Source organism: Plutella xylostella, chromosome 13, assembly GCF_932276165.1.
Source record: "Plutella xylostella chromosome 13, ilPluXylo3.1, whole genome shotgun sequence".
In the NCBI taxonomy this organism is placed as follows: Eukaryota; Metazoa; Arthropoda; class Insecta; order Lepidoptera; family Plutellidae; genus Plutella; species Plutella xylostella.
Genome location: NC_063993.1, coordinates 7,304,861 through 7,327,356, shown reverse-complemented (window position 1 = coordinate 7,327,356; position 22,496 = coordinate 7,304,861). Strand labels below are relative to the sequence as shown.

General features: G+C 38.0%; 4 protein-coding genes across 4 annotated transcripts; 2 read left to right on the top strand and 2 right to left on the bottom strand.

Moving 5' to 3' along the window:
• Positions 1–1,108: 1,108 nt before the first annotated feature.
• LOC105387584 lies at positions 1,109–6,236 on the bottom strand. Its single transcript, XM_011558331.3, has 2 exons — positions 5,827–6,236; positions 1,109–3,421 (listed from the first exon to the last, which is right to left on the bottom strand). Exon 2 carries the CDS (start codon positions 3,397–3,399, stop codon positions 2,506–2,508), a length of 894 nt encoding a protein of 297 aa, XP_011556633.1. The 5' UTR covers positions 3,400–3,421; positions 5,827–6,236; the 3' UTR covers positions 1,109–2,505.
• A 651-nt stretch (positions 6,237–6,887) lies between these two features.
• Positions 6,888–9,432, top strand: LOC105387585 (histone PARylation factor 1). The gene is made up of 5 exons (XM_011558332.3): positions 6,888–7,530; positions 7,699–7,847; positions 8,465–8,694; positions 8,953–9,206; positions 9,298–9,432. Exons 1-5 carry the CDS (start codon positions 6,967–6,969, stop codon positions 9,349–9,351), a joined length of 1,251 nt encoding a protein of 416 aa, XP_011556634.3. The 5' UTR covers positions 6,888–6,966; the 3' UTR covers positions 9,352–9,432.
• LOC105387586 (DNA-(apurinic or apyrimidinic site) endonuclease) lies at positions 9,426–14,226 on the bottom strand. The gene is made up of 7 exons (XM_011558333.3): positions 14,047–14,226; positions 12,782–13,556; positions 12,428–12,598; positions 11,573–12,081; positions 10,426–10,495; positions 10,007–10,187; positions 9,426–9,679 (listed from the first exon to the last, which is right to left on the bottom strand). Exons 1-7 carry the CDS (start codon positions 14,071–14,073, stop codon positions 9,532–9,534), a joined length of 1,881 nt encoding a protein of 626 aa, XP_011556635.3. The 5' UTR covers positions 14,074–14,226; the 3' UTR covers positions 9,426–9,531.
• A 465-nt stretch (positions 14,227–14,691) lies between these two features.
• LOC105387587 (leucine--tRNA ligase, cytoplasmic) lies at positions 14,692–22,223 on the top strand. Its single transcript, XM_038112016.2, has 12 exons — positions 14,692–14,833; positions 15,286–15,495; positions 15,754–16,125; positions 16,241–16,485; positions 16,566–17,464; positions 17,552–18,175; positions 18,402–18,546; positions 19,096–19,219; positions 19,625–19,879; positions 20,229–20,438; positions 21,286–21,520; positions 21,907–22,223. The coding sequence occupies exons 1-12, from the start codon at positions 14,831–14,833 to the stop codon at positions 22,119–22,121; spliced, it is 3,537 nt and encodes a 1,178-aa protein (XP_037967944.2). The 5' UTR covers positions 14,692–14,830; the 3' UTR covers positions 22,122–22,223.
• The last annotated feature ends 273 nt before the right edge of the window (positions 22,224–22,496 follow it).

The following is a 22,496-nucleotide window of genomic DNA, read 5'->3' as shown; positions in this document are numbered from 1 at the left end:
TAGTGAAAAAGTCCTCAAATAAAAAAAAATATATATCATTTATTATTCTGAGAGAAAAATGAAAAAATAACTTACAAAAAATTTGTATACAAATTTACTTTTACCCTTAGCTTTTACCTTACCAAACTTTTACCTTGCTAAACTGACAAACGTTTGACAGACTGCTAAATACGTTTAGTGATGGTTTAGCGTTTGTAAAAAGTGACCCTTTAGATTACTTCGTAAATAATAATAAAAAGTTCGTTATTATTCTGAGCATTGAAATTAAAGTTGCGATTTTTCAATGTTGCTGCCATCGAAGTAGAAAAACTTTTTTCTACTTCGTTGGTTAATGTATATGTATAACTTGTGCAAAGATACTGTGGTCTCATTCTAGTGTAATCTCATTTATTTAATGGCTTATAGTTAAATGTAAAGTACCTAGATAACTATAGCTACTTATTCATAAACTGATGTTTTTTTGTCGTTCTCGCCATCTTCAAAACGAACAATAAAATTTATCACTTAGGTACAGTAAAAGTATAAAGTACTGAAAACATATTTAATCAATTCAATCAACCTACATATTATATTTATTTATATTATGTAAATTATATTTATTAAAAGACAAATCTTTTAAAAAGCCATTACCAAACAGTATTTTATTTTTAAAATGACTTTATAGTTGGACTGTACAGGGTGTGAAAAAAATTACGAGCCAAATGTAATGTAAGTATTTCATTGGTTCTTATGTTATGTTATAAAACATATGTTATGTTTTTATACTAAGTAATTCAATTATTAGGACACATTAAGATTGTTTACCTACCTTTTATGACAAGTTAAAAAAAAGTTGTTATGAGAAGTGTAAATATAAATAAGGTGTACTTAGGTACTTACTTACTTCTGAATTTGTGTCTGTATACATATTTACTTACATGAATTCTAATTTTGAATCGTGTACAGTCAGAATTTATGAGTACAGCAGGTTTTGATCATTCGAACCTCCTTAAACTTACCAAAACACCATCAGCTACAAATCTACGATAGGTAGTAGGTAAATTGGCACCTGCCAGTGTTAGATAAGATGATGACGAACCAATAAAAATAGTGGAAATAAAACGACGAATTACGATGCGTTTGTATTTACAATTTTTTACATACATTTCAACATTTTACAGGCTACCAGGAGCTCTTTTTAATTCGAGCAACGAACAGTTACAATAAACTAACACGTAAATCTAAATTGTAATAAAAACGACTTACGAGTGGTCAAACTACTGCAATTCACAAAACACCGTGAGGCGGTATTTAGGAACACAGGAATCAATAAAATTCTTGTGTTCGCAACTCTGAACAAGAACAGCAGTGCTTGGCAGTTTAAGTGACTCGCTATACGCAACAGCAACATTTTAGGCCGCAGAGAGCGATAATTATTGTTCAAAGGACGAATTGGTCTTCTGTGCCCTTCCACCCATTAAAACAATCAACACTGCTCCATATGAATTGACAACTACCCTAGTATATATTATCTACATACATACAGTAGGTTACTGCAACCATTAGGTACTATTCCAGAAATAAGAAGTTAGAGCCTGAATGTCGTATATAGTCTGAGAATCGTGTAAATAGATTGGCGTTGTAAGAGATTTAAAATTCTTCGAAAACTAACTTGGCTATTTTTATTTATTATTAAACAAGTAGGTAGGTAATTAAAAGTGCCTATAAATGACTAATTCGGTAGGTCAGTACCTTGTTGGTAAGTACTTATATAGAACACTAAGTGGTGATTATTACAGATAATAACCAAATAGCCTCATGTAGAGAAACATTAGAAGATTCAAACTTTGCTTATCTCCTGATTCTAGGTGGTCTCAAAATATTAACATTGAAAAACATTAATCATTAACAAAAACAAAATTACAAGTACCTATATGTACAACACACTATTTTTGACCCTGTTAAAATATCGTAATTTTAAACCAGTCGCATCAAAGTTCGACTTAAGCACTGTCGTGCTTCCAAATTTTCTATCGATAACGGCAACTAAAATCCTACCTTTAATTTCGGTAAGTAGGTATATCAGGGACTTAGTTTTTCATCCCTATAAAATTTTCAGTTTTTTTTTTCTTTTACGTATCTATATAATTATGCACTTGTTATGTCTTAGAAGATTTACACTTTGCATACCCTTTTAATCAATTGTAGGTCATTTGAAGACATATCCAAATAGAAGGATATACTTAACTATGTTCTTAGATCGTATTTTTATGATATGTTACTAAATAAGAATAGTCTCACAAGTAAGTATTGGCACAAACTTACTACCAACACAATTAGTACCTACCTTATTAGTACTCTTTTCCATAATACTTAAAATACTACAGTTGGTTTAGGTACCTACCTAACCTAATCAAACCTGCGCAGTGTGTGTACTTTAAAAACTACCTTTTGGTTTAGAATACCGATATTTTAACGTGGCCAATAAAATCGTTAACACTGACCGGAAATTCAATCAACGGTCGACTAGAACAATGTTTCTCGCGAGTGCGAGGAGTTTTCGATTCTTGGTGGCAGTGTTCTTGGTCGACTTGTCAACTCAGTGGAATCAGCAGCGGCTGCACATTCTGCACCACCACCACTATCAGTTGAGAACTGTTCCACTTCATCGTCTGTGGAGTCTACCTCATCTTCGGCGAACACAGAGTCTGCACCCATAGATACAAGTTCACATTCTACTGCAAACGATGGTCCAACACTCCCTACTGATGCTAAAGGTGCTAAACGCTCACTCGGGCATGGTGACAGTCGACGCTCTGGTAGTGCGCATACTACTGAAGAAGCACGTCGTTCTAAATACGAACTTCCAGAGCTAGAACAGGTGGCGGAACTCAGGCGACGGTCTCTCATCCCACCTGACGCTCGCCTCTCAGCAAACCTCAACGCCGATGCTGGCAAGGAGTCACCCCTGAGCGTTGACAGACGTCGGGAAGGTGCTAGGAGACTGCCATACCCTCCACCGTATGACGCGAAGCGTGCTGTGCGTGGCCACGGGGGAACTTCACCTAGCGATGGTCGTGAACGGGCCCGCTCAGCAATAGCGTCTTCTAAAGCTGCCGTGAGCTGTCTTTCTTCCTCCACCGCTTCTTCTTCGGCTACCACCGCCTCCGCTAGTTCTACTAGTTTGGGGTCATTTAGAGCTTTAACAGATTTGCTTCGACTTTTGTAAACGACCAAAAAGACCATTAAGGCGAAGAAGCCACCAAGTGTAGCGGCTATTCGCACACCGGTCATGACATCGTAGGTGGCGTAGAATTCGATGCGGACGCGGTCGCGTTCCTCGGCCGTTGGGTCGGTCGCATTCTCGGACGTGCCCAAACCAGACTCTGCTGCGCCGCGCCATCCATCTCGCTGCTCCATTGCGCAATCAAGTGTTCATCGCCTGAGGACAACGATATAGGTTTAATGTTACGGGAATATTACCACAAATTCCTCCTAGGCTTATCCATGTGACGTTATCAAAGCTTGTGTATCTAATGATAAAGGTAGATAAAATGTAAGTGCTTATAATGGGGATGATGGCTCATGTTCATTGGAATGCACAATGATTTTAACATTTTCCGTTACCAGTAGGTAGGTATGTTAGGATCGAACAGCACAATGTTGTCTGTAGTCGACTTCCGTTTTGGCGTTTGCCGCGCAGGCCCGACGTATCTAGGACGCAGTCTAATGCCCATTTGCTTTCAACTTATCGTACGGTACAGATTACAAAAATAAAACAGTGCCTTATAGGTATACACTACTTAACTATAAATAAAAGAACCGCATTTATTGAAATTTTAGTTATTTAAAGGAGACGTACCTACCTAGGAGATTGGATGAAATGCAGGCTATTATCATATCAAATTGGAATTAAACAAAACTTTAAGGATGTTTATTTCTATTTCTCCACCACCAACCAACTCTTAACCAACACCATGCTGCAATAATAATTAGTTAGGTAATATGATATTACTCTTAATATCACTCCAATAGGAGTCAGGTTTCTGTGCAGGCTACGTACAATCGTACATGTTAAATATTAAATATTTTAAGTGCGACCGAGTGCGACAGATTGAGGCTTTTGATCCATTTAGGCAATTAACGTCCGTGAAAATAATACAAACAAATATGTTTAGATTACTGGTCATTTTCCTGCTTCATAAAAAAGGTACTTAGTTAAGTATCATTCAGTCAAACTGAATAAGTTCACTGTAGGTACCTTCTCCCCATAGTTTTCCAACCTGTATAAAAAATAATCCGAAGTAGGTAGTTAGGCACCTAGTGGTGAGTATGTAGCTTAATGTAACAGTGTATGGTAGGTTTCTACTTATTAAAGTGCTTATTATACTCGTATAATTTACAAAAACTTCAGCTCAGATTAATAGGTATGTAGGTAGTTAAGTACCCGGCCTACCGCCCACCACCACGTTGTGTCGTTCTACGGCTGCATCTTTTTATTTCCAGCCGAATTAAAATAAGTAAGTACTTAATTAATTATTACCTACTTACTACAAAGATAACGTAATAATATAAATAATTTGGCATATTTCACGAACAAACATTGTGAGATGAGAGATGAATGAATCTGCAAAACATTTCCAGAACGAATGCCATAAATTATTATACCAAGGTCAAGTGATGCGCGAAGGGTTTTTATTACGAAAAAGCAGATTTAATTATACAAAACAATTATTTATACATAAAGAGTAATAATGAACTCTGAATCCTACGGAGCTTAATCATAATAACGTGCACAACACACAATGAAACTAAATATAGCTTTTTCAGTGTAGCCGCCATACGGTATTTAACGGTAAGCATGGAATCGAAGCGCAGGTAAATTGGACCGTATTTTGGACGCTTACGCTTCGCTTGCGCTAATAATAAGGAACAACAATACTGTACTAACACTATATGTCAATGGTAATAACTATACCCACGGCACGGCAATGGCATATGAAAGTACTGGAGATAGGCATTTTTTATGGAAACTCTATTTAACTATTAAAAAACAACATAATAACTTTATCTAATAGGTAGACAACATAAATAGTAATCAGACTGGCTAATCCTTTGGCCAAGTTATAATAAAATCCTATAGAAGCTTAGTTTGTCACCGACAGTACGCTAAAAAGTCGAATGATTAACTAAAAATGCAAATTGGCGGCGGACGACATGACGAAGATGCACACAAAGTGCCGCAACTTTACTGATTGGTTTCAGTTTCAACTTTGGTCCTACCTATTTCTATACCTAAAACTTAATTGGCGGCTACCACTGCGAATACCTATAACAGTCGAAAAAACATAACTTGAATATGATAAGATGTGACGAACGTCTGCTGCAAACTCATGTAATTTATCTGCCAAAAATGGTCACCTTACCTAGCTGCCGATCTACCTTCAGGTCAGTGACTTAGGTATTGAGGCAGTCAAATCTAAACATAAAAAAATTATATGTGTAGATGTCTCGTACCTACACTATGGGAACTTTAATACATTATTATTATTATCAAGTTTAGAATATTTCCAAAAGCATGCCTTTTAGATGTATCTGGCCTGCACGAAAAGCTCCCCCCTCTCTCAGTAGCAATGCCTCTCTAAGAAGAGGGGTCAAGTTTCTCTGCAAGCTAAAGATTTTTTTTATTCATACGTTCTAAGTTTTTTTATAGGTATAAAATATTAAACGTAATAAAATATTATTAACTATGCAGCTACTTTACTAACTCATCAAAATAATCCATCCTGTATATCAAGGTAGGTCTGAACGTAACACAATAAAAATATTTAAGTATTTATTACTTACCAGAGAAGCGTGGTCCGTAATCTTTTGAAAACGATGAAAAGCACGAATGGAAATGGTTTATAAGGTACATGTCCTCAATAAATTATATGAATTTAAGCCCCCAATCATTGATAACATTTAAATAATGTAGAAAGGCAAAAAGCTTTAGCTTATTCTAAGAATCCCTGAAAACTGTAGCCACTTCAAATTTTCATTTGTATAGAAACAAATTAATGAGTTAAAATCAATAAACACGACATTAAACTAGTGTTCACTGATTTGTTTAATGATAAAAACATTTCAAATTGCCATTTCACTGCACTTAAAACCCAAAAACATTTTTCGATTGGAAGCAACCTCGCCTGTTTGAGAATGACACTGACAAAATCCTTGAAAATGAAACTGAAGTGAAATAAAAACCTGAAACTGAAAACTCGTCGTGAAACAATCAAGCTTTCAGTAGAAATGCGTTCTGAAACGTATAATAATAAGCAATTCTTTGAACTTTATGAAATAAGTTTATTTATGATAAAATTAAAGAGTTTTATTAAATATATATTCAATGGAATATTTTAACTAACGAAACTTTTATTTATTGGTATAAAAAAAATACCTTTGCTAACAAAAATCTTAATTCATGCTCTACATGGCAACATTAGACACACTTATTTATTAAAAAATATACTGTACTACCACAAAAAACTTAAAACACTGTTTAACAAGTATTTAAAACGAAATTTGTCATATTTTGTAGGCGTTTAACAGCGCTGAACACTTGTTAAATACTGTAAGTTTTTGTGGTAAGGCCCTTAGTGTGTAGATTATGGATTCGAGGATACTGCTCCGATAGAACGTATGTATTTGTCATTTATTGGTTTTCAATGGAAAACGAACTTGATTCAACTGTCAATCAAGTCTCAAAGTCGGAGGACTCAGAGGCCTCCGGGCTATTTGTACGATTTTGGTGTGGGATAGTGTGTAGTAGGTGTGTACTTACCTTTATCAGTCCGTCCGACGTCCGACCAAAACGTCCGACAAGCCCGGCCGTGTCAGCAGTAGCTGTCATCTGTCATGTCAATGTTATTATGACATTTAGCAAAAGAAAACAAACAAAAATTAAGCAAGGCGGGAAAATTATTTTATTTGTATAAATTAATAATTATGTCTACCGAATGGAAATATTACGTAAAAGACCCTAGACCTATTTGTAAATATGGTGTAAACTGTTATCAAAAGAATTCGGATCACTTATCTAAATTTAAACACCCTCCTCACAAAACTAAACGACATAAAGTTGAAATTGAAGGACACACGGTTAAACGGCCTAAAATTGTGGCGAACGATAATGAAGAGGCTGCTACTAGCCAAACTGAGGTCTCGGGAGATACCGTGGAGCCAAGTGACACCGCTTCAGCGACTGCAAGCCCCAGAGATGCGCTCTCATCTACCCATCAACATAACCTCATCAAATTACCGGATAACTTAACATACCACAATAATTGCGATGAAAATCTGATGAGAAAACTATTCCTGGTCGATATGCCAGGCGACTTCTATAAATTCTTTGAATGTCTTCAATCAGAGAACTCATTTGAAACATTACTATCGACAGTGAACTTGCAACTCATTGGTCCATTTGACTTATTACTCGGGAAGCTGCCCATAGTGGATCCTGATTTGTATTTGATTCATTGGAGATTCTTTTTTGATCCTCCAGAGTTTCAGGTTTGTTTGAAAGCTAATTCAGTATTTAGTTTAGATTGCATGGCCAGTGGCGTTTCAATGTTGGTATTTGTGATTTGGATTTTACACGAACTGATATATAAAACTATAAATTTAATACTTACATTCTATTGTTTTATCTGTACTTGCTAATGTTAATTAATTCTACAGGCCATATTGAAGAGTAAAAATGCAAGTCAATTTCACATTGGGTACTTCAGAGATGCTCCAGATGAATTGCCAGTATTTGTGGCAAGCAATGACAGTGCTAAGGATTGCCACATTACTCCAATAGCAAAAAACATATTTGGTGCAGTTTAGTAAGTTATTATTACTATTCTATAGAACATAATATACCTATACTTACCTTACATAAGCAACTCCTGCCAACAGACATATTTAATTGCAATAAAATGAAATTTAAAAAGGAAGTGATACAAATTTTAAATGATGAACTAAATGATTAAAATTGTTATTTATATTATTACTATTATTACTATTTGATTAAATCCACTTAATAGGTAGGTATGATAGTGTGACTGTTAGTTAGGTACTGCATGTGCATGTAAAGTAGCATGTGTAATTGTGTAGATAGGTAATTTAATTTAATTTATTTAATTTCAATTGTATTATTCTGTAAACAATGTATCGTAAATATATGATTATTTTATAATATTTATTATGAACTATGAGTGCTGCCAATTATCTAATTATTGTAATTAATTCTTTGAGGAAAGCATTAAGGGAGTAAATCAAATGTTGTATTTAGTAATTAAGAATTGTGTTATTTAAGGTTTACTGCTGTGATTTTCCCATAAATAAATAAATAAATATACTAAAACTAAACCTTTCCATTTCAGTATGTGTACCTAACTAAATTCTCAAGGGCAAAAACTAACTTATATTTGTTTTATAATTATTTATGTAATTTCTCCAGCTTACATCTACAGACAGAGAAGAAGAAGTCTCCATTCACGGCCATGGCTTGCCAAAAGATGATGGACAAGGTAGCGAAATGGGCAAAGACTAGCAACTACTCTTTAGAGGAGTTCACAATGAAAAACAGACAACCAAAGATAGTAACAAAAACCTTACATGGTGCCGGCATTGTGGTACCATATAACAAGAAGACACAAATAGGGTACCGGAAACTAGTTGAAACTGATGGTAAGATAGTTGTAGTTCAGATAATAATGATATGATCCATTTGCATTATTTACCTAATAACATATGACTCAGCCATATTTTTACGACTTCTTCGGTCGTGTCAATGGCAACTGTCACACTTCTGCGGCCCAGTGGACCGCCACGTCGATACCCCTCTGGTTGGCCTTGAGGAGGTCTTCCCGGGTGCAGGTGTTGGGACATCCAGGACACACCATCAGGTGCTCCAGGACTATACTTAGTTGAGTTTTTAATTTACAGGAAAAATTAAGTCAATGTTTGCAAAACTGGAGTCTGCAACTTCCCAGTCAGAAAAGGATAAAATACTATCAGAGCTTCAGCCTGTTATAACTTACGCCAGCATAGCAGTGGATGAGTGCGACTTCGGAACTGGTTTAGAAATCGGAATAAATTTGTTCTGTTCTGGCCTTCCTGAGTTGGAACCTAGTGCCCTTAGTAGTTTGGTCTCCACGTATTCGTTACTGAAGAGGGATGCTTTCAGCAAAATAATACAGGTTTGATTTATTGTACCTGACTGCTATGAACTGTTATTTGATTTAATATCTGAATTGTTACCTACAGATGTTTTTATTATTTTATTTACAGGCACACCTGAAGTACCGACGCAAAGGGGCAAACATGTCTATTATGGAAAACTAACTACCAACATCATGCATGAAGTTTTTTGTACCTAAATTATTTTTTTTATCTGTAAAGTTGAATAAAATTTAATCATTGTAAGTAACATTTTTATTTCAAAAAAACAATATTAATCACAAATTATAAAGATGATATAAAAAATTGTGATGATTCTGTATTCAGTTTCCCTACTGAATAACTTTACTGTTCATCTTTTGGCTTCTCAGCACTGGTCAGGTGTAGGAACAAGGATATTGGGCAGTGGTCGCTCCCGAACACTTCGCTTCTGATGACACTGTCGCAGATTGAGGGGATTAGTCTCTCGGACACTATGAAGTAGTCTAGTCGCCTGAAACAAATATATCATGAACTTAGACTACTATTACACTGCTCAAGAATTGATTAAGGTCCCTAAATGTTCGGTTTATATAATTATGATCTTCTACGAATCGTAATGGGATGTCGATACGGCTGCCTTTTCACTCACTATGCTCAGTATTGCATGTATTTAATGGATTTGTACATCAACCTTGCAAAGTAAAATTATTCTAAAGCTCTACAATGTACTTACCTACCTATCTAAATAATATGAGTACCTACATACCTAAGTTATATTAGAAAGTATATGCCTGTACTCATGCCCATGACGCGTAAGAAAATTATTTAAGTATATTACCATCCAACATTTTTAGATCTGCTGTTCTTCATGTAAGTCCAGAAAGTGTAAGCTCCCGTCTTGTCGGGGTTCAAGTTCCTGTAGGTGTCGACGAACCCGTCCCCTAGCAGCTCAGTCATGCCGGCTCGCTCCTCCTCCGTGAATCCCGCGTTTTTTTTATTAGTCTTGGGATTCGCTAAATCTGGAAGTAATAATAATAAGTTAATGGTAAATGTATATCACAATAGGTACAATATCTCAAAGCATATTCCGAGATGTCGAGTCACCCCTCGTTTATAAATACTCATCATAATAGGCGGAAGACACGTTCACACGCTTCCACAACAGTTGAACCAGAGAATAATAATAATACTCATCACCCTCTAAGCAACAAAAAAATCTAAGTTGGTATAAGTTTAAATTAAAAAAGTCAGTCTCACCTATTTCTTCGTGTGCCACATTCATATCGCCACATATTATCACAGGTTTTTTCTTGTCCAATTCTTTAACCCTTAATCAAATGGAGGATTTTTTTTGATAAAAGTGTAAACCATGTATTGTTTTTAGGTAAGTTGGGTCCGTAGATTACGAAAAAAATGTTTTAAATTTTTTTTAGTGGGGGGAAAGGGGGGTTTTGCTATGGGAAATAATTTCCCACTATTCGTGATTGCTAAGCAAAATAATATCAAGTGGGAAACTATTTCCCACTATCCGGTACAGATCACAAATTTTAATTAATATTTACTACAGTTTCTATACAAGCTAGTTGCCGCTACTTTGCTTGTTTTTTTATAAATATTTTTTTGTTTTAGAAAAAAAACTATAAAATGATACAATAGTATTAAGAACAATATTTTAATAAGGAAATATGCAGTCGTTAAGTTGTTTGAGGTAACTATCGGAAAGAGAATTAATACTGTTGACATAGCATGAGTCGTCTTCCGAATCTGTGTCTGATAAATCAGAAATGTCAGCTATGTTTTCGACAGTCTCTTCTAAATTCTTCGTAGTAAGCGATATTACGTTTCTTTTTAATAATTGTTTCAAAATGCTGCAAATAAATAAGAAGAATCTGGAGTAATAAACTGCTTATACTTATCAAAAACCATACATATTAGTTCGTTCAATAAAGTAACATTATATTTTATGTATAGATAAATTTACTATATTTTTAATGCAGGAACAAACAGTGGGAAATAATTTCCCACTTATTTGAACCTACGAAAAAGCAAGAAACACCAGTTTTACCGTGCCAATCACCATAAAATCCATTTGTAAAACAAGTTAAGTTTACAATAGTATTGTGGTTAGGTACTTAGCAGATTTTTTTCTCCAAAAATTTTGAAATATCGTCACGAGAACCGGTTTTTGACACAGAAAAATTGAAATCGTGATTTTGACTTTGACGTACGATGACAGCTTGCGGTTTTTTTAAAAGTGTTGGCATTAATAAAATTTAAAACTTAATCAAGATTATTTTGTTTCTAATGTTGATATTGATCAGAGTAACCAGTAAAAAAATAAAAATATTTTTTTCGATTCAGAGCAAGTGGGAAATAATTTCCCTATATTTGATTAAGGGTTAACGTGGTTTCGGAATTCCTCATTCCATTGCAGTCTTTTAGGTAATGTGACTAGACCTCGGCCGGCGTTGGGCACGTAGGTGCAGATGAGATAGAACTCCTCATACTCGGCTGTGATGATACGCCCTTCACTGTCTAATTCCTTGTTTTGCAGACCGTACTGGACATTCATCGCTAACTTCGTGGTGTAGATACCTACCCCAGCGTATCCATCTTTATCACTACAAAGCCAGTAGGCGTGATATCCTGGTAGATTCTCCACCTCAGCTGGCAGTTTCTCCTTGGAACATTTCACCTCTTGCATACACAGAATGTCCGGCTTTTCATATTTAACGTAGTCCAAGCCCCCTTTAGTCATCCATGCTCTAATTCCATCCACATTCCAACTGGCTATTTTAAAATTCCATTCTTTGCCTTTCGAGTTTTTGGAGACGTTTGTGAAATCTAATTCGTCATAGTTAGTAGATGCTTTGTTTTTCAAAGGTGCTTTACTTTTGCTGTCTTCAACAGGTGCTGCAAATTAAATTTACGTGTAATGAAAAGGCACATTAGTTAATAAAATATGCAGCTCATTTAAATAACTTAAACTTGCCATATAATAACTGGTTCCATGCACGATTCTTTGAATATGAAAATTAGCTTGTTATCTTAAATACCCGTTATAACAAAATTTTAGCACCTCTACTAATTAATTGTACTAAAAAATACAAAATACCCAAGCAAAGGAATGATTAAATAAAAGCATACACCATACATAATTTGAAAACCTTTTATTAAAAAGAAATAAATGCAACAAATGAACATTAATAATCATAATAACAGTCATGATGAGATCATCCTTATTTCTAGCTTTAATTACCCTTTTCCTCAGCTACTTTGCGCCGACGCTTGGTTGTTGGTTCTCCAGTGTCTTCGGCCTCGTCCTCGGGCATGGCTGGAGCCTCTGCTGTCTTCTTTGGGCCTCTTTTACCTTTAGCTGCCTTTGGTTTTACTGGCTCTTCTGTTACTTCTTCTTCAACTTCTGCATCTCCTGTAAATTTATTATTGTGTTAGATTTATCCTGTAAGATAATATATAAGTAGTAGAAGTAAACAAATAAATAAAAAATATTATTTAAGTATGAAGGTTTGTCAAAAAGACAACTAAATTTCTTATTCTATTTATAAATTAATTCAAGATATATACTTAAAAGACATACAATAAGAAACACTACCTTGTCCATTTTCTTCTTTCTTTGCAGACTTTTTCTTCTTTGAAGCTGGTTCTTCTTTCTCTGCATCATCCTCATCTTCCTTTTCAGATATAGTCTGAGCTTTCTTGGTTGGCTTTTTTTTACCCTTTGCTCCTTTTTTTGGTTTCTCTACTTTTTCCTCTGCAGGCATTTCTTCAGATACATCATTCTCTTCATCAACATTATTAGTTTCTACAACTGGAACCTTTTCTTTTATTACCTTTGGGGCAGCTTTCTTCCGTCCTTTAGTAAGAGTTGCAGGTACATCATTCTCCTCATCTACATTATTTGTTTCAATTTCTGGAACCTTTTCATCTATTTTCTTAGGGGCAGCTTTCTTTCGTCCTTTAGTAAAAGTTGTAGGTACATTATTCTCCTCGCCTCCATTATTTGTATCAATTTCTGGAACATTTTCTTCCACAACTTTAGGAGCAGCCTTTTTTCTGCCCTTGGTTACTGGTAGATCTATAACTTCATCTTCAGCATCACCATTCTTTTGATCTGTTTCTTTCTTAGGCTGTGCTTTTCGTGCTCTTCCCTTAGCTGCTGGCTTTGGCTTCTCTTCAGGGACATCAATATCTTCTGCTTCCTCTGTCTCCTCAACTTTTGTAGCTTTCTTTCCTCGCCCACTTTTAGGCTGAGCTATTTTTTCTGGGACATCTTTTTTTACTTTTTTAGCTTTTCCATTAGTTGTAATCTCCTCTGAATGGCCATTGCTCTCAGTTATGTCTTCTACTACTTTTGCTTCAGTAGTTTTCTGAAATCAATCAAGTACCATAATGTTGTCACCATACCATAATACTGACAATAATTCAGAAAGGTATGATTTTAATGCTTTCAAAATGACAAATTACATAGAGAATAGGTACTGTACTATAGAGAAGTGAGTGGAAGAGAACCCAAGGCAGTTGACCACATTGTCATAACTGAAAATGGCCCTGTTAATAAGTGTGCCTGGTTCGTGGCTGGTTGAACACCTTGAGATATGCCTACCCTAGTCGCCACTGCCAGCCGAGCGTCAGCGTATCACAATAACCTTGGTCCCATACTCTACATGAATTCATAATACAGGCAGGAAGTATTTTGACCTGGTACCAATCAATTATACTTTACTGTATTTGCAGTATTCATAGAAATACTGATAGAGATCAAACCCATTGTTGCTATCGTATGGATGCCGTTAACAAAGACAAGTTATTTGAAATACAAAATTCATTATGCACGGACTTGTAATATTAGGCACATACCTTTGATTTTGCAGTACGCGGTGCCATATTTACGTGTACGTATATTTTAGTAACAACAGAAAGTATATGAAATGAGTTTAAACGGCAGAACAGAAGAACACCGTTGTTTTTTTTGACTTCGTTTTGTTCGCCGGCAAACCCGAAACGAAAAACCGAAACGAAAGTGACAGTCAGACAGTGACTGTGACAGTTGAGTTGCCGCCACTTCCTCTTTTTTTAAATTCACAGATTACTGAAAAAGTTTTCCGCGACTGACGATCGGACAATGAGTTGGCAAGTGACATGGACTTCTGCACATTCACTGACCTCTACATAATACAAATTTAGAGGTCAGTTGTACATAGTCCATGTCCGATCAGAAGGTAGACCGCCGACCCGTTGCATTGGTCCGTTGACATTAGGAGAGTAACAGGACCAAACTAGATGTGTGTAACTGTGTAGCACACTAGCACAGGACCGTGGGACTTGCTATACCCTGCAGTGGGTTGACATAGGCTCATGATGATGATGATGATGATGTACATAGTCCATTATCAAAGCTCAGCCCAGCCAGCTTTTTGCACTTACTTGCTTACTGACCGCTTCGACGGATACTGTCTGTGTCACTTTGTAATTATTGACGTATTAATGACATTTGGCGTTGACGCTGACGACTACTACGACTGACAGTTGACGTTGACGGATTGCCGACGTGTGCGGTGAAATGTGTTGTTATATTTTAATTTTATCTTAAAATTATAGAAATTGATCTCGTCACCGCTGTGCTGCTGTGTGAAAAGATAAAATGGTAGGTTTCTGTTTATATTTTAAACAAATTTAATTTAAATTTTTATGCAACCAATAACATATTTGATAAGTTTTTAGAGGTTATGTTACTATCAATAATTTGTAATATTTTTATTAATTATTAGGTATCTCTGGGTGATTTAGAGACCAAGGTTGACTCATTCCAGTGAAGTCAATTATTCTAAGTTTGTTTAAATATTTGTTTTTGAAATACCTGGAAGTTTTTGGGCTGATGCAATAAATAGCATAGTAAATTATAATGGAAAAGTTATATGTTTTTTGTATATATGTATACTTCAAAGGATTCGTAACATTGAAATAATAACTGCCTCTCCAACAAATTTACTTCCACATCTGTCTTGTAAATCATTACTATTGCATACATTTGTTCATTCATAAATAAGTATATTTTTATTGATACTACAATTGACCTTGATGTTTCTACCACAACAGGCTGCTCTAGATCGAAAGGGAACCTTCAAAGTTGAATATCTTCAAGAAATTGAGAGAAAGGTCCAGGAGAGATGGGAAAAAGAGAAGATATTTGAAGTGGAAGCTCCGAATGATGGGAAACCTCACGAGAAGTTTATGTGTACATTCCCGTATCCATACATGAATGGACGCCTGCACCTCGGCCACACTTTCTCACTCTCAAAATGTGAAGTAAGTATTATTATTAGCACTAAGCTAATTTATAGTATTAATTGCTGTTCCCACGAGCTTCACTACACCTTAAAGAGTTTTCACGTGTGCATTCCGCGATAAATAGTAACCTTTGTGTTAATCCAGGGTGTCAGCTAACTCCATACCAAATTTCATTAAATTCGGTTCAGCAAACTTTTTATATTATTATTAGCCTTTATAATATTAGTATGATGTCTTACACTTGCCTAGACATTACTAACAGATATGTTTACTTAGTTTGCTACCAGGTACCACAGGCTGAAGGGGAAGATGGTGCTGTTTCCTTTTGGCTTCCACTGCACAGGAATGCCCATCAAGGCCTGTGCGGACAAGTTGAAGCGGGAGATGTCACTCTACGGTTGTCCTCCAGTGTTTCCCGAAGAAGAAGAGACTGTCGTTGAAGAAAAAGGAGATATTGTCCCTAAAGATAAGAGCAAAGGGAAGAAAAGCAAAGCAGTAGCGAAGGCAGGCGCAGCCAAGTACCAGTGGCAGATCATGCGCAGTATTGGGGTGCCCGAGGAAGAGATCAAGGAGTTTGCTGATGCCTACTACTGGCTTGACTACTTCCCACCGAGGGCTGTTGAGGATTTGAAAAGAATTGGCATACATGTAAGTATTCAGGTCATATAAGTGCTTGTATACCTTAGTCTGTTATTGATAACCTTCTCACACGTTATAACATCCATTGTTATCTTTTAAATTAATGTGATTCAACTCCCAACAGGTAGATTGGAGAAGAAAGTTCATCACAACTGATGCCAACAAATTTTATGATTCCTTCATAAGATGGCAGTTTTACCATCTGAAGGAGCGTAAAAAGATCATGTATGGTAAGAGATACACCATCTTCTCTCCGATGGACAGCCAGCCGTGCATGGACCACGACCGCAGCACGGGCGAGGGCGCCGGGCCCCAGGAGTATACCCTCATCAAGATGGAGCTTCTGAAGCCCTTCCCCAAGGTTCTCAAGTCAGTATACTTCTCAATTATCCCTTCCAGTACCGTCTGTGAATATCCTAGTAGAAAATAACAAAATCATAATCTTTTAGGTCACTAGAAGGCAAGAAAGTAAACTTTGTTGCGGCTACACTAAGACCTGAAACAATGTATGGGCAGACCAACTTCTGGGTCCATCCTGATATCACGTACATTGCTTTCGAAACAACTGACGACGGCATCTACATTTGCACGCGGCGCGCGGCACGGAACATGTCCTACCAAGGATTTACCAAAAAAGATGGACAGTATGAGGTGGTGCTAGAAGCTGTTGGACAAGACCTGCTAGGAGCAGCTGTGAAGTCTCCACTTACGGTTTACCCAAAAATTTACGCTCTCCCAATGCTTACAATTAAAGAAGACAAAGGCACTGGAATCGTTACTAGCGTCATCTCTGACTCACCAGACGATTACGCTGCATTTGTTGATCTGCAGAAGAAGCCAGCCTTCAGGGAAAAGTATGGTATTACAGATGAGATGGTGCTCCCATTTGAGGCTGTACCTATTCTAGAAATCCCTGAGTACGGCAACCTATCCGCCATTCACGTGTACGATAAACTAAAGATACAAAGTCAGAATGATAAGGACAAGCTGCTCCAGGCTAAAGAGATGGTTTATCTGAAAGGCTTCTACGACGGCGTGTTACTAGTCGGTGAATTTAAGGGCAAGAAGATCCAAGATGTGAAGAAGAATCTGCAGACCAAACTGGTAAACGAGAATGGGGCCAAGATTTACTATGAGCCTGAGAAGACTATCATATCAAGGTCTGGGGATGAGTGCGTGGTGGCGCTGTGCAACCAGTGGTACTTGGACTATGGCAATGAGCAGTGGAAGGCGCAAGTCATGAAAGCGCTAGAGAAGATGAACACATACCACGACGAAGTCCGCAAGAATTTTGTCGCTACATTAAACTGGCTGCATGAGTATGCTTGCTCACGAACTTATGGTCTTGGTACGTATTCATACATATATAACTATCATCTACCAGCCATGTAGCATTCTTATCTTTTCTAGTATTAACAATTAAGTAACTTTACAGGAACCAAGTTGCCGTGGGACGAACAATGGCTGATCGAGTCTCTATCTGACTCGACAATCTACAACGCGTACTACACGATCGCTCACTTCCTGCAAGGAGGCACGTACCGCGCAGACCAAGGCAACGAGCTCAATATCAAGCCAGAAGACATGACACACGAAGTGTGGAACTACATCTTCTTCAACGACGCTCCCTTCCCGAAAACAACGAAAATCGCCAAGAAATCTCTAGACCAAATGAAGAAATCCTTCCAGTTCTGGTATCCAGTAGACCTACGAGTGTCTGGCAAGGACTTGATACAGAACCACTTGACGTTCTTTATATACAACCATGTAGCCATGTGGCCTAATGAAGAGGACAAATGGCCGAAGAGTATTCGCGCTAATGGTCATCTGATGTTGAACTCGGCAAAGATGTCAAAGTCTGAGGGTAACTTCCTGACTCTGGCGGAGTCGGTGACGAAGTTCAGCGCCGACGGCATGCGGCTGTCGCTCGCCGACGCAGGGGACTCGGTGGAAGACGCCAACTTTGTGGAGAGCACGGCCGATGCGGGCATCCTGAGGCTGTTCACGTTCATCGAGTGGGTTAAGGAGATTGTCGCTACCAAGGCTTCTTTAAGATCAGGTACGGATAATAATTACATACATATACTCACGCCTGTTTCCTCTACATCCATTCCATTCATAAGTATCTTTATACACGCTAGTCGGTTTCGGAAACTATTAATAAATGTTTGATGTTGCCTAATAATATTTTTCAGTGAGTTTTAAACGCTGTACCGCGACATTATTCTTCATTATTTCTTCCTAAATCCCACAGACATGCCCCTTATCACTCAACAATGTTTCAGGTGAACACAATTTCCACGACAAAGTGTTCACGAGCGAGATGAACCTCAAGATCAACCAGACGGACGACAACTACAACAAGATGCTGTTCAAGGAGGCCCTCAGGACCGGATTCTTTGAGCTGCAGGCCGCGCGCGATAAGTACAGGTTTGTACGGTTTGATTAGCTCACTATATTTACAAGAGGGCTATTTTATGTACAGCTGGTTCTAAAGTTTTAGCTGACTGACTTTACTTTGGTTATTGGTGTCTAAGACGTAATAATTATATTAACGTGTAATAATTCTAAGACGTATGTACATAGGTCTTAGAATTATTTTAATTATTCTAACCTAAAACTAGCATGCATAAATTTTTATAGCCGCGGAAGAATCTAGCATTAATAAAAATCGTATGAGTGGCTCATACACCCACACAGGGTATTCTAGTGAGGGGGGCTAGTGATGTACAGTCAGCTGCATAAGTAGCTATACGCTTTTTTACCATGTGAAACTCACAAACTGTCACATCATCATCACTCACATACTTCATTCATTCAAACATAACGGCTTGTTAAGTATGTAGTTTGACAACGTACAAAAGAGTATAGCTACTTATGCAGCTATCTTGATTGAGTATTAGTATCCCTTTATTTATAGAAGTAAATAAATTCAGCACATTATATTCAAATTAAACCAGTATTCACCTCACCCCCCAGAGAGCTGTGCAGCGACGGCGGCATGCACGTGGAGCTGGTGGTGCGCTACATCGCGACGCAGGCCAAGCTCGTGTCGCCGATCTGCCCGCACGTGGCGGAACATGTGTGGGAGCTGCTGGGGAATGTATGTGGAGTTTATTGTTTGATGTACCTATTGCTGGAAGCCCACTTGGCTATTTTTATTTTATTTGATGTTTGCTGTACGTATTAGCTAAGTAACAAAAATTTTGGCAAATTCGGCAATAATTTCGCCGGATATACTGACCACACATGGCAGTTTTATAATACTAAAAAACTATATTTAACTACTCTGTACCAAAAACGAATAACCAAGTGGGGTGTTAACATATAGTATATGATATGTGATTTTGAGTTAGAAGCTACTTTCCAATTTAGCACTAATCTATAATATATATGATCTATTCTATTCTATTCTCTGTGGGGGTGTAAGTATCTCTTGAATGGAACCTTTTAGGTAATTCATTCGAGAGAAAATCTATCACAGTAACTATCTGAAACTCCATTCCAGAAGCGAAGCATCCTCCACGAGACGTGGCCAGTGGCGGGCGAGATCGACGAGGTGGCAGTAAAAGCAAGTAACTACCTGATGGACGCCGCTCACTCATTCCGCATCTACCTGAAGAACCATTCCGCTGTCAAGAAGCCCAAGAAGGGGGAAGCCCCGAAACCCGCTGAGAAGCCGAATAAAGCTATCCTGTGGGTGGCGAAGGAGTACCCTAAGTGGCAGCATATTATTCTGACTACAATGAAGCAGCTTAATGGGGTATGTGTACTTAGAATAGCATTACTACTTTATTGACTAAACAGAACACAAATAACAATTTACACAGCGGATATAACGCAATAGGCGGCCTTATCGCTAAAAGCTCTCATCCAGGCAACCTTTGGAAGGCAGGCAGACTTACTCATTTTGTGGGTGGGGTCGACATATTTATGGGTCTGAGTGAGGTTATTATACGCCCCATGCAATCAAATGAAGTAGCGTGATATAATCCAATATGTATTCAGCATTTTAATCCATTCCATCCGAAGTCTTGAGAGAAAACATGATAATAAGGCCATCACCTATTTTAATTTCTTTCGCAAATTCATACCACCTTTCCTCCTTACAGCCGACAGGACTGCCAGACAACAAGGCGATCTCCACAGCTCTCAACTCTATACCTGACCTGAAGAAGTACATGAAGCGAGTCATGCCCTTCGTGCAAGCGACTAGAGAGAACATGGACAAGATCGGCGCGGACGCCCTGTCGGTCGGCCTGCTGTTCGACGAGGCTGCTATTTTGAGGGACAACACGCCGTATTTACTGAGCACGCTTGATGTGAGTTGGATAGTTTTGATCTTTTGTGTGTGGTTCCTTATTATTATAGTCCACTGGTGCACCCACCAGTAAGCTCTCTAAGTGACAAAATATTCTATTTGCAGCCACTACCGGCTACGTTTCTAAGATCATAAACAGTCCGTAATCTTCTAGTGCTGGAAATTAAAGATAAGAAAATATGAGTTCCATAAACGTTAATCAAACCTAGACACTTTAATGCGATATTGATCAATATCGATTTAGCCGCCCACAAGCAATTGAAAATATTCTCAAATAAGTTTATTCGATTGACCCGAAATTGTATTGATATAAAAGTTCAAGTTGAACGCGCAAAGTCAAGGGTATAGTGACCTCAATACAATTTACATTGCTCCTTATCATTAAATTATGTAACACTTATCGGTTACGCGCTTTAATTTATCTCCGTAACGCCGGAAGGTGTGTCAAAAATACATACGTTTCATTATTTAGCATGACAGCGTGCCTATGTAATGTACACAGTATGGTAACATGGTTTACAATAGTGCCAAGGTCGTATTGACACAAATGGTTAATCAATTTGTATTGTTTCATCAGATTCAGGCCGGTATTCGAAAACCTAAGAAAGGGCCGATTTAATCTATCCCGTAAAAACTAAAAGTTAAAATCGATACACGATATCTGCAGTCCTAGCACGGGACTCGAGACGTGACAAAAGATTTGCGTCGCACTCGCTCTCGAAGCCGCGCCATGTGAGTGAGCGCGACGCAAAAGTTTTGTCATGTCTTGGCGTGCGCGTCTTGCATCCCGTGCTAGGCCTGCTGCAGTCATTAAAACACGTCATTAAAACCCACCCTTCTCTCCCCAGCTGGACTCCATAGAAGTGAAACACACGGACAGTCCCGACGCGCCAGAGAAGACAAAAGAAGACTGCTCTCCAGGGCAACCCCACGTCAGCTTCTACACGGAGCCAGGAGTGGCGGTCAGCATCCACAACCCGACGCCTCTGAGCGGCCTCTTCACCGTCACGCTGACGCTGGCTGATGGAGACACTGTGGAGAAGGTTAAGGGGAAGCTTGCGAAGGAGGTTAAGGCTGTTAAGGGTTAGTATTCTCATCATCGCGTAATCTTCTGCTGGACATGATATTCCCCTCCCAAGGAACGTTACAACACTCTGTCCTCGGCCTTCTTCAACGCAACAGGCTACCTGTCTAACGTCGTTGGTTAAGCCTGTTGGAGGACGTCCCCACCGGTTCTTTAGCATATTATTATATGGCCGACCCACTGCCACTTTAACTTGCAGATTGAAAAAACTATGTTATGTATGTCAGTATCTGATGAATTGATGATAAAAAACAAAGGGCGATACTATATAAATCATATCCAAGTTCCATCAGTAAGATCTAATTAGAAGTTAAAGATCATTTAACACTAAAGCCAATTTAATTTATAATAGTCTAAAATTGAAAACATGTTTTTTTAATTACAGATATCGCGAGTCTGAAGTTATGGCGGTATGAAGACCCGGTGCTCGGCCCTCGCAAGATCCCAGTCATCGGCGACTATCCCAGCAAATGTATTACTTTGGACAACGCTGCAGTATTAAAAGTGGATACCACGGCCAACAAAGTTGAGCTTGTGTCGAATGGAAAGAACATAGATTTAGGTCTACAAATGTTATACACATACGAAAAGTCTGTGTAACATGACTGGCGTGTGTACTTTTTTACCTATGATAAATTATTTATTTGCCATTTCTTACTTCTGTTAACAATGTTTCATTGCAATATACATCCGTCATACTCATTTGTTTTTTTTTGTATAAACCCTATAACGTTATTAATTCCTGTCGTATAGGAGTCTACACACCAAACCCGCCGACCCGCCAACACAGCCCGGCGGCTTGGTGTCGGCGACTTTGTTTCAAGAATCATGTCGGCGACTCGTACCCGCGCGTGCAAGTCGGCGGCATGGCCGGCGACTTGCGTACGCGCACGCTCAGTTGCCCGCCGACACTCCACGTTCGTACACACTGCCATCACTAACTAAAAAAGTTGTACTGATTTCTTGCCGCCGCCG